General features: G+C 40.7%; 1 protein-coding gene across 5 annotated transcripts in view; it reads left to right on the top strand.

The window, feature by feature from the left end:
• The window catches only part of trpm3 (transient receptor potential cation channel, subfamily M, member 3), a 122,361-nt gene that overhangs the window by 48,381 nt on the left and 61,094 nt on the right, over positions 1 to 12,886 (top strand). For all 5 annotated transcript variants that reach the window (XR_007032974.1, XM_035166598.2, XM_035166599.2 and 2 more), the window contains exons 2-5: positions 5,874 to 5,953; positions 8,296 to 8,497; positions 9,867 to 10,080; positions 11,796 to 11,920. Coding sequence is in view for 4 of the 5 variants with exons in the window: in XM_035166598.2 (XP_035022489.1) it covers positions 5,874 to 5,953; positions 8,296 to 8,497; positions 9,867 to 10,080; positions 11,796 to 11,920 (621 nt within the window). In the remaining variant the exon portion in view is untranslated. The remainder of the gene's footprint in view (positions 1 to 5,873; positions 5,954 to 8,295; positions 8,498 to 9,866; positions 10,081 to 11,795; positions 11,921 to 12,886) is intronic.

Consider the following 12,886-nt stretch of genomic DNA (forward strand, 5'->3'; position numbering starts at 1 on the left):
TACATATACCTGGTTCACAGTGCAACACAGACGTTAAAAGAAATAATTCTACACTTCTTCACTCTCTCTCACTCTCTCTCTGGGAGCGAGGTAGGAACATCACAGAAACAGCTGTTTATGGCTCACAGCATTCTCTCCCTCTCTCCCTCGTTGACTGTCCATTCTCTTGGAATTAGGGCCAAACGTTTTATTTTCAACCACGAAAGAGGAAGAGAGAGCAACTGAGAGACTGAAAAGTTTCTGTGTATGATCTATGCAGCTCCATATCTTTGGGGCACTTACACACAAACAGCACAGAGTGGCGTTAGTGTGTGTGTGTGTGTGTGTGTGTGATTTTGTGTCCCCTTCTGGCAACAAGGCACTGAGTAAGTTGAAGATTATAACCTTGCCATACCTTTTTTACGTGTGTGTGTTTGTGTGTGTGTGTGTGTGCGTGTGTGTGTGGGGCGGGGGGGGGTTGTGATACGTGCATACACATTCTGACACACCTGCCTCTGGACCCTACAGCATCTGAACTGTGTGGACTCAGGTGCACTCCTCCAAGCAGAGTCAGTCATGACACTGAATACATTAATCTTTAATTTACACCAGATCTAGGCCAGCAAGGCTTTTTCTGATCATTTCCCTTGCACTCACATGTTGTTGGTGCCTGTGTGTGTGTCTGTGTGTATTTTGCATTAAGTAGGATTACAGTTTTTGGAAAGTAAATTTTCTTTCCTTTCTGTGTTTTTCCTGATTGTGTATCATTATACTTAATTTATTTGAGATTACAGTGTTACGTTCCCAGTTTCCCCCAATGTTCCTGCTAATTAAACCTGGTCTGTATTATCTACAGGTCCGTTAATCCCCTTGATGAAAACAGGTCGGAAACTACCCTAAAATAATACAGGAAGCCTGCAAGTGAAAAGGCAAAAGCTTACACAGAGTGTGTGAGTGCATGCATATGTGTGTGTGTGTCATTTAGAACAAAATAATGATGATGAGCAGGCTCGACGAATGTCATGTTGCTCCACATAATAGGCTCTCTTGCCATTCAGGCTCCCTCTTCGGTTTCGATCTCTGACAGGAATGGGGCTGAGAGAGATGACACTCTCTCCCTGACACACACACACTCACACACACGTAGCTACCGAGCCACACACACATACACTCATACAGTCTGACGTTAATTTAAAGCTAGAACAGGTGAAAAAGAAAAGTGGAGGACAGCAGTTAAAAAAGTAACTGTTTTCTGGAAAAGGCTTTGTACTTTTGATAATTTTGGAGAGGTCCGACTATTATGGTATTACTATAGATTGGTAAATAGATATGTCATAAAATTTCTAAATATAGATAGAGTACATACTTGGATTGGGGAACAGGGAGGATACTCAGAGATACGTAAAGAATGGTTGAGCAGGGTTTCAGGGTTTGCCTATAGTGTGTACCTTTAGCACCATGAATATGCGCTAAAACACACACTCACTCACACACACACACTCTCACACACACACACACACACACACACACACACACACACACACACACACACACACACACCCCCACACACACACACATTCCAGTAGTTCTAATAGTCCCAGAATAGACCAGTTGCCTGTGGACTTAGAGGTGGCCTGATCAGTTTTGCTCTGATCAGGTTCATTTAGTACTTTCTGTTTTGTAGATAGGATCCTAACATCTAACACCGCAACAATGCAGCTCATCTCAAAGCGCAGGTGAGTCAACACACCTTTTTGCCACAGATTTACCTTTAGATTTACCTGTTAGAAATAGCTATACCGATACAATTTAATTTGAATCCCTCAAGCTGCGAAAAACCAATTTCCATCACATACTTTTTATTGCGTCTTATCTAATACAGTTATTAATTGATCGATTGAGAAATGTAAATATTCAGTGTTTATGATAAAAAATGATTTTACTTGACTATCTCGTTTAAACAAATATAAATTTCTAGTGTTTATTTCAGTTTCAATAAATCTATTTATTTCAGCCAGTGATACATAATTGGAAGTGCAGGAAAAAACTACTTCCTGTTCTGTCCCAGTTATTTGCAGCCAAGAATGAATAAGAGCTCTCGTTGTTCAGCACTTGTATCTTTTGTGATATCGCATCCAAGAAATATGGTCTAACTTTGGACCAACTTAGTTTATTGTGTAAGTGATCACCTTCTACTGAAATTGAAAATGTTTAATATCTTTTGATAAAAAGCTCTCTATGTTATGTCATGATGTAAGACATACAAATAGAAAGCAGCTCTGTTTGATGATGATGATGATGATGATGATCTAGCTTTAATCATGTTTTTGGACGTCAAACAAAAGGAGAGTGTTTGTGTTTGGCGACAGTTGTGCTTATTACTAGTTTCATGCTTCAGTTCTTAATAAATCCTGTCAAGTAAATTAGTATTTAATGCTAAAATACGCTGCATTAACAGTGCTACAGGCTTTACAGTGCTACAGGCTGCCTATATGTTCACCTATGTGACCGTATCAAATCAGAGTAATTCATGTTTGTTAAAAGGAAAAAAGATTTAGAAAATAGAAAGCGCGAGACAGCAAGGAGATTAGGCTTTTGATTGCATATGGTTCTCAATTCCTCTACCTGCCACGGCCAATAACAAAGAGGAGATACAATAATACGAGAGGGGAAGCAAGAACACGGAGACAAGGGTGGTGGAGGTTTGAGTGTAATGGAGTCAAGACCCCTAACAGGCTGTCAGATGCTGCTCACTTGCTGCATAGTCACTCTTTGCACACACACACACACACACACACACACACACACACACACACACACACACACACACACTGACACAAGCACAGCGGGTCTCTTGCAAAACACTGGACTGTGTGTGTGCCCCCCGGTGATAAATCTTAATTACACAATGGAGTGCAGGCCATGTGCCATCTCATCATACCATGTCAAATCTCATAAGCAACACTAGTGAGCATGAGAGGAAGAGTGGGAGAAAGAGATGAGAGAGAGAGTGAGAAATTGTGAATATAATGTGTGAACAAAAAGATGGAGGGTCAAGACTGAAAGGGTAGAGCAAAAGATGGGGTTACAAAGCGGAAATAAATCTTTGCGTTGGCTGCTCTGGGGCAGAGCGACTTTTTTATTTTACCTTCAGCCCTGTCAATACTAATCAACTCCGAAAACCATTGCTGCTGCTGCCACTGAATGGATCTAGTTTCCGCAAGGATGAGCCGGCGGATGAATACACCGTTTTAGCATGTCATAGAAAGAATGGGGCTGGCGGCGTTGTTGTGGCCTGCTGAGTCATCGTGGCCAGGGTGAGCTCTAAAAGCAGCCCCCCAGCCCCCCAGAGTAATGGTTAATCGTGGAAAGTCTGGTGTTAGGGTAAGTGTGCCCGTGTGCAGGCTCAGCCTGTTCGTGGCCAGATGGGGTGCATGGGTTTTGGCGTGCTGTGGTGTGACAGGGCCAGTCAGGCGGATGGGGCGTGTTGTTGTAGCTGTGGCGATGGGGAAAGCCCTGTACAAGCAGCTTTCAGCTCTGCTGGCTGGGAGAAGAGCCGGGGCAGCTCTCCCAGAATGAAAAGCAGTAAAAAAACGCTCTGTCCTTTTGTTTGCACTGCTGTTGTGTTCCTGTTGCTGTAGGTTTGGGAGTCTGGCCTGTGTGTCTTCCTGGTTGTATGTGAACGTCCCGTTGAGACATTCGGCTTTATTCTGGACCTCTGGTGCTGCGATCTGTCGCCACGAAACCCCTCACAGACATAGTCCACTTCCTAGAATGGCGGCGTCAACACAGGAAGTGCAACCTTTGAACCACAAAGAGCTGAGTCCAAAGTTGTTCATTTAAATGGCCGAGGATAATTTTCTAATAATCAGAGGAACATAAATTTTGTATGCAACACATAACTGATTTTCACTGTATTAACTGTTTTATTTTTTAAAGTTAATCAACACACAAACACATTGAATATTACAGAAAGGAAAAGACACTGAAAGATATTTATTACATACTGTTTTTTTGGCTTATAGATCTGACTTATAACCATGACAGCAGATGAAACAAGTTTGACTAAGTCCTGGTCAGATTGCAGCAGGGTGAAGCTTGATACAGCTGCATTCAGGACGTTAGGCACATGTGCAAGAGTAGGACAAATAAAACAAACCAAAACAAAACATAGTTGTCCCTGTTAGATCTAACAGTCAGCTGTGATGTTCAAGTGAAAGTGTAGCTCTTATTTTATATTCTGTATTTTTTTATCCCATTTGACTGATGATCATGCTGATAAAACAACAAGGCAAAGTGTTTATTGATTATTCTGTTGCTCTCGCAAGAAATCTAGATTTCAAAGTTGTACCTGCCATTGTTATTGTATATCTCATCCTCTGAATGACGCAGTAAGTGGAATTTAAAAGGTACTTTGCACCCCTGTACTTTCATTTCTTTAAAGTAATAACCTATTCCTATTTTTGGCCCTGCAATATACTCCTACTTTCACTTCCTCAGTGAAGGAGAAAATTGAAAAAGCAACTACAAAATATAATCTACCTTAAACTGTAAGCTTCTCGGCCTTCTGGCATAATCTCTATAACATAACCAGATATACTACCAACAGTATTTTAACAGTATAATACTATGTACTCTATGTATAAAGAAAAATATAATCTCTCTGTAATCAGGCAGGTTCCACTTAAAAAAAAACATTGTGTTCTGTTAGCGTTGTGGAAGTAAAGCAAATGTCAGCAATTCGCCAAAGAATATATAGTTGTAGTATTTCACATTGTGACATTACATGGCACCTTTAAGCCAGCTTACTTCTTATCTCTTGTGAAAATGCAACATTATTACTTACAGGTCACAGTGCTGGCACAACTCACAGGGTCGTAGATGATATTAACTGCTCCGTCACCTAAAGCGAGCAGACTTGATATCTTTCTTACTTTTATCATAAAACTTGGTGACTGTATTTATTAGCACTGAGAGGGTTCTGCTGCATACAGTATATCACCTTGTGTGCTGTTGGATCCCTGTTTATATATTACGGATTTGTGTATGTATGAATGTGTGGAGACGTCTTTAATGATGTGTGCTAGTTTCTAAACATGTGCTGTGCGTCTATCCCAGGCTCGTTCCATGGCTCCGCAGTGTCTTCCTGGTTGTATCTGTAGCAGGATAATTGGCTCCAGTCAGTCGCTCTGTCACTCAGACCTGCAGCTGATGCGACTGCAGAGCAATCAAGGTCTTGTACTTGCACCCTACCTCCATTATGCAGAGGAAGTCTTTTCAACCTATATACGATATAAGAACAAAATGCACGCATAGCAATATACACCCTCACACACACTCAGCTGGCTGCACATAAGAGTATCTAAGGAGTGGAACACGGACATAATTTAATGCCTCAGTGCATTTAACATCCGCTTTCTCTTTCCCAGCTCTTCATCTCATCCAGTTTGGACTGGAGTCACTGAGTAACAAAGCATTTCTGTCAGAGTGTCCTCAGCGTTTGAATCATGTGTGAGGGACTCTGCATCTGGTGTGTGTGCTGTGCGTGTATGTCATTTCCAAAGTGCTGTGATTTTTGGGGGTAATAGATTGCTGAGTTTTACTTGCATCTCTAAGCGTATGTTGTGTTTGCCGTCCTCCAAATCTGGACTGTTGCTTGGAGATAGATAAGGGTCTGTGTCATTTTACACAACACCTTGCTGCCAAGCACAACTCTTCTTATTTCCTGAAGGACAAGAAAACATTTTCTTTCACAGGTGAACCCCACAGTGAAGCACAGGCCTATAAGTCTGTGTATGAGCCTGTTGCCTGCCTGCTGTCACGACTGCATGCTCAGGTTCGAGCTCCATTATCTGACAAAGACTGACTGCCTTCTTCTGTCTTCATTTCTGCAGGCACAGAAATCGTGGATAGAAAGAGCATTCAGCAAGAGAGAATGTGTTCATATCATAGTGAGCGCCAAAGACCCCCATAGGTGAGTAAGAATGTGTTTACCTATTGTATTTTTTTGACAATGCTAGAGGAACTACATGTACTTATGTATGTATGTATGTAACCGCTCTGATTTCTACGCAAAAAGGGATTTGTGAACAATAAGGATTTCTATTTCTATAACATTATTGTGTGTAAACATGTAAATTACGGAACAGTTTTGGATTCAGTAAGTTAACTAATGTGATAGTCCACCACACATCCATCAGATAAAGAACGCTGTTTAACTACACATGTTTTAAAACAGGCCTCAGAGTTATATCACACATGCTTCTGTTTGCAACACAGGTAGATGCTACATGCTACAGAGGTTGATAATAGGTCGGAACGTGGTCCTAATCTGTACCCAGATGGTGTTCTACCTGGATCTGAACCTGTAAACGACAGATCATTTAGAATTGTCAAATTTTGTGAGAGTATTTCCATTACACTCTGAGCTTTTCAGCCTTAATGACAGTGGTGTGGCCCAGGAAACTCACACACCAACTGCATGCCTTGACAAATAATCTCACGTGATGCCAATCAAATCAGTGAATCCCGATGAGCATTGTGACAATCAGTGAGAGAGATGCACGTGTCAGAGATGAGTGGAGAAGAGTAGATTGTGAGAAGTGAGTCAGAGACGAGTAAGAAAAGGAACCTCACATGGTGTGCTCTAAAAGCTGTTCAGATGTTAAGATGGGTTGAAATTGTTATGACTGTTAAGTGAAAATAAGGTAACAAAAAGAAGAAAAAGTGAAACTAAAATCAAGCATTTTATTTTTATAATTTAAACATTAAAGAAAAGCTTTCTGTCATGTATTTTATTTTTTACTCGACATGTGTACATATATATATATATATATATATTTATAGTCCAGGTCAATTTTAAAACAGACAGTTAATATTGTAAAACTATTAATGCATTCTACTTTCTTTGATTTGACACACAAGCGTTGATACATCTTATGTTTCAAATATTGCCCTAAATCAAAATGCTAGTTATGATGTTCTGGACCTTTGCTTGAGGAAATGTTCTCTATCTGGACCTCTCTGAATTTCAGTCGACTTCCCCTGCTCTACACGATTGAGTCGAAACACTGACATTACACATTTAAAACCCCACGACTGCTTTATTGACATTCGTGATATACAGGGTCAGACCAGTTCACAGAATCAGTCAAATATTCCACATCATTTGACAAGATTATTAATCTAAGCAGCTCTCAAGATAGAGCCCTCAGAAGCTTCTTATCTACTCAGAATAAGGAGATATAAAATATAAATCTGTGTTTTTGAGAATATCTTCCTGATACTTCCGGACACATCTTCAGTGATGTTTCAGGAATAATCTGGTGTTTCGGGTCTTTGAACGTCATAACATTACAACACAATTTTAGTGCATTTCAAGAATATAAAAGACTTCAACTCAATTTTTATGTTCTTCAGAGTGACTGCCATTGGTGACTTTATCAAAGTCTTTCCTACAGCTGACTATCAGACTCAAAAAGTCAAATCTGATTCCTCAAGTGCCGACACACGTCACCACACACACGCACGCTTGCACACACACACAAACACACACACACATACAGGAAATGCCACAATTTGTTAGGTAAGTAGAATTAGCATAACTAGAGGAAAGCGGGAGGAAGCCATGAGCAGTAGGAGGGGAATGAGATGTTCCTCAAGATCAAATCAGCTTTTCTTTTTTTAAGTCAAAAAACATTTGTGCTGACACGTAAAGGCAGAGGGAGGCAAAGTACCTTTGGTGAGGAATGACGGAAACATGAAGTGATAATCAAAGCATCCCGTCTCCCTTTCCTCCCAGGGCTCTCACTCCATCCTGTTAGGTGATAATACAGAGTCTGAAAGCTGCATTCAGCACATCTGAATAAGTATGTACTTGTGTAGGAATACTATTGATTCTGATTCTGTACAACTCAACTGTCATGATGCTAACTCTTGAGTTGCCAAAAGGGAAAAAGAGAGGGGAAGACAGGAGGGAGATAGACAGAGGTTTGTGAGGTGCAGAAAACCAAAAAGAGACAGAGCCAATGGAAGATTACAGGGCCCCACAGATTCTTCTCCTCCTCTCCTCCCAATCAAGAGATGAAAGTCAAATGACAAGCTGTCATTTCAGCCTTGCCCACCTCTCACTGACTACAGCAGCTCTCACACTTTTTCTCTCATCCCCCTGTTAGACGCAATGTCTTTCTCACCCTCTCCTCTTTTTTCTGCCCAGTTCTATAATAGCTCAGACCTGTCAAGGTTTCAGTTGTTCACTGTAAAGCAGTTTGTAATATACCCATCTTACATCCACTTTGACTTTCTGCTCTCATCCAGGTGCTGTTGTGGTCGTCTGATAGGTCAGCATGTGGGCCTGCCTCCTGGCATCTCATCCAGTCAGAATGATAAGGCAGAGCGTTTGGCCAAGAATGACAGCCTGTCAGAGAAGTGGTCCATCACCAAGCACACACAGCTCAGTCCCACCGATGCCTTCGGCACCATCGAGTTCCAGGGAGGAGGACACTCCAACAAAGCCATGGTGACTTCCAAAACAAATCTACTGTGTCACATTGTGTCAGTGTACTGCAGAAAACTTGCTCCTCAAGTTATACACTTCATATATATTTAAAATTGTAAAAGGAAATGTAAAGAGGACTTATTAATACCCCTCTTCGACTGAGGTGAACCTGGTGTCAGGGCGGGTTTGGAGTTGGTTCAACTTTTAGGAGTTAAAAAATATCATATAAAGTAAGAATAATATTGAGAAAAAAAAATATGAACAATGAAGCATCAGTGTAGTGCAATAGACTGTAAACAGATTCATGGTCTTAATGAGTCTGTGCAAAACACACATTGTGTACAGTTTTCTATGGGATATGTCTGTGTGCATGTATTTGACCTATTTAACAGTCTGATGGCTGTTGGATAGAAGCTTTTCCTCAGTCTGGACGTCCTGCATTTCACTGTGTAAGTCTGTGATTTCCCAGTAACACTAGCGCCAAATTCAAGCACAACATCAACAGTGGCAGACTATAGTGTATCTTTTAGTGTATCTAGCAGTTATTTCTGCTAGACAAGCGAAGTGTTGATGCCAGACTCAAAACAGTTATTCTGGCCAAGAGCCAATTCCTTTTCTGTTGAAACACAAAGAACTGGCTCGAGATGAGGCTCTGGCTCCGAACCGGTCCTTGAAGTGCCTGGGTGTAAAAGGGGTATAACTCCTTAGGCACCCTTCTCAATCAAGCTCATATTTAGATTAAACTCAGAACAAATTAAAAGTCATCTCACATATGAAGAAATGCATCATATCTGCTCGCCTAAAGAGTACAGCTATGCTAATAATTATAATGACATATTATTATCGATTCAAACGAGTGCGGCAGATACATTTCTGCCTGTGATCGATCCATTCCAAGAGTAGAGAGAGTTGTTTACACAGTCACTGTCTCACATTGACTCAACCACATCACATGTACTCCAACGCACATGATTAAGGCAAAATTAGGTCTGATGTATTCCCAGTGCTAAATTATTCATCCAGACACATGTCAGGTTGAGTGACTGAAAATGAATGAGATGCTGATAAACAGATGCTCCATAATACATGTGGTTCTGCAGTCATACTACACATCTGTTCAATACTTTTTATAACACGAAACATGAAAGCCATATGCTCAGCATCAGGTCTTCAATACGGCCCTGTCGTATTCACTTAACTTTACCTTCACATCATGTATTTGCATCACATGTAATGCTCCTGTAACACGTATTGGGTGCACCTACTGTCTGCATATACACGTTTGTGTGTTTAAATCTCAGGCAAATGCAGACAAAAGTCACCATGTGCCTGAGGGCGAAGCAGATGAAGCAGCTGCTGTACATCACTGACACCTCTCTCCCGTTTGCAGTACGTGCGAGTGTCGTATGACACCAAGCCTGATTTGCTGCTTCACCTGATGACCAAGGAATGGCAGCTGGACCTGCCCAAGCTGCTCATCTCAGTCCACGGGGGCCTGCAGAACTTTGAATTACAACCCAAACTCAAACAGGTCTTCGGCAAAGGGCTCATCAAGGCTGCCATGACAACAGGCGCCTGGATATTCACTGGTGGGGTCAACACAGGTAAAGAACTGTACAAATTTGCCAATTCATGTTGAAGACAAACAAATCATATTGGACATTTTATCTCTACCATGCAGTCTCTCTTCTTGGAGTATGATGAGTTTGTTTGAATGTTCCTTAAAAGTTATTAGCTATTAAATAAACCATTTATTAAGCCCCTCAGGGGTGTAAATATGTTCAAAAACCACTGGATTACCACAAAAGGGCTCTTTAAATAAATTATGAGCACTTAACTCTACTTACAGATACTCACAGTCTGACAGGGGAAGTAGGAGCTTCTTGAGTGATAACAGTGTCAGAGTATAAACTGCTTTTTGAATTTCATGGATCAAAGAAGGGTAGGGCGATTAGGGGGAAAAAAATCAACAATTATCGCAATATAATTTTCATTAATTGCAGTATAACAAAAGTGCAACATATATCAATATTATGCTTATACATACAGTCAGGAGGTATAGCAAATAATTGACTTTTATTGTGATATCGACTGATATGAAAATCTTCTTTTAAATTGTGCATGTGGTATTTTAATCAGGAAAGACTATTTGACCTAAAGGTGTCAGGGTTAGGGTTATTGTTGTTTTATTGGGTTTACCCCTGTACAGAGTCTGGAAGAGTCAGCCCAGTGGAGACTTGAGACTAGCAGCAGGATGAAAGTGGCCTGTAGCAGGATTTATGAGGACCTCAGTCCACTGGGTCTTAATCATAGCAGGTCCAGGGTTTTCTTCAAAGCATCTCTCAAAGTCAGAGAGCAACAGGGTAACAGTGTTTGTGACTAAATAAAATCAGCGGAAATGAAAATAGGGTAAACAAAAACAACAGCTGACAGATTGACAACACATGAATTATGCATAAGTATGGAATCATCATGCATATGGAAAATTGTCTCTGTGACTGAACCTGAGCTCCACTATGTTTATGTATCTTGGTGAGCTATAGATATTGGTTTTAGGTTGAGCGATTGGTAAATGCTTGGTTGTTCCCATCTTGCAGATTATTGTAACTGTAGTATCTTGATTGATAATCTGCTATCGAACAGTATCAGAGGTGTTGGTAGTGGATAATCAATGCTGTTTCACTTTGTCCTCAGTATAGCACTTTATTGTTCTTGTTTTGGGTCCAGGTCACAAAAAGAGAACTTGCTTTGATTAAATTTATCAATAAGATCAGAAAATAATTCAATAATAGAAAATGTGTAGATAACAGGATAGGTAAGACCTGATAGAAAGACATTATATGTTGTTGGATGGTGTGAGAGCACACCCTCGGATACAGAAAGGAATAGAATTTAAGATTTAGTGACAGAATGGGTGCAAAGTCAGGAAAGAGGAAGATAGAGGCCTGAATAATGGATCGATAGATTGAAGGGACAGTCAAGGGTTGAAGTGGAGAAAGAATGAATGCCAGCATTACAGACGGAGTAAGATGTCCTCCAGGTCTGACTGCTGCTCCCCTGAGGACAACAACAAGAAGCCTGGTGCTACGACCTGTCCGTCTCTGTGTCTGTGTGTGTGTGTGTGTATTATCACATTGGCTACCGTTCTGTTGTCTTCTGCGCCGCACAAATTCAGTTTTATCTATTGCAGCAGAGTGTATCATTATCTGAGTTTGTGGCTTTGTATTGAAAGTGATGAAACTGATTTGTTATCTGTTTCTCTGTCCTTGTCTCAAACACACTCTCAAATGTTTTTACACACACTCATGTAAACACACAGGTGTGATTCGCCATGTAGGTGACGCACTGAAAGACCACGCCTCCAAGTCAAGGGGGAAGATCTGCACCATTGGCATCGCCCCGTGGGGCATCGTAGAAAATCAGGAGGATCTTGTTGGCAAAGATGTAAGTCTCTGAAAAAACAAAAATGTCCCAATGAAAACAGCTACACAGTGGGCACCTGCACAACTTGTTTGCATGTTGGTATGTGACAAATATCATGTGCACTCCACAGTTGTCAGACGCAGTAAATTGCAGCTGACAGCTTATTAACTGCGGTGCTGAGTAAGCCAATCCAATCTGTGATAAACACCCCTTCAAAGTGAGCCGGACAGCAGGCGCATCCACATGAGACTGCGGAGAACATGCTGACTCGTTCAAATTCTCGGGAATCGATGTTATGTTACAGTACATATTTCACCAGAATGAGCTGCACACCGTCCTGCTGAACAAGTCAAGCAGAGCCAATTAATGTTGGTGCCTGAAATGAGATGATTAAGTGCTCAAGCTCTTTTTTCATGCTTGATTTGTCTCAACTGTTTAATGACCTGATGAGTTTACCTCCGATTGTCAGATACTGTCCCAGTAGACCAGCGCCAAGCTCCGAGGAAACTTAATGTTGTATGAATATTCAATATTGATTGTGTGTTGTTAAAACTGATGGATGTTGTGAATTGGTCACAGGGTTTTTTTGAGTTATTTTTTCACTGGAACCTGCAGTAACAAAAAGTAAAAGTATAAGATAAGATAAGATGAGCCTTTTTTAGTCCTGCTTTCGAAAAATGTACTTTGTTGCAAGAGCAAAGAGGGAATAGTGAAATTCACACTCAGTCAAAATAATAAATAATAAAAACACAAGGAATTATAAACAAATGTATATGCATTGTAAACAAAATATATACAGCCTAACAGTATGGCTATGTAGCTATTGAAAGTATAAGTTATTTTAGAATCGTATTGTTATGAAGGGTGTTGCTGTTTCCATCCATCAGTGAGTGGTCAATGTGGTTATTTACATCCAGGTATAAATCATAGCAGAGACAAGCCCCCATGCGTCTGTAGCCAACAATGCTATTAGCGAGTTTAAGCAAT

Source organism: Hippoglossus stenolepis, chromosome 9 (assembly GCF_022539355.2).
Source record: "Hippoglossus stenolepis isolate QCI-W04-F060 chromosome 9, HSTE1.2, whole genome shotgun sequence".
Lineage (NCBI taxonomy): Eukaryota > Metazoa > Chordata > Actinopteri > Pleuronectiformes > Pleuronectidae > Hippoglossus > Hippoglossus stenolepis.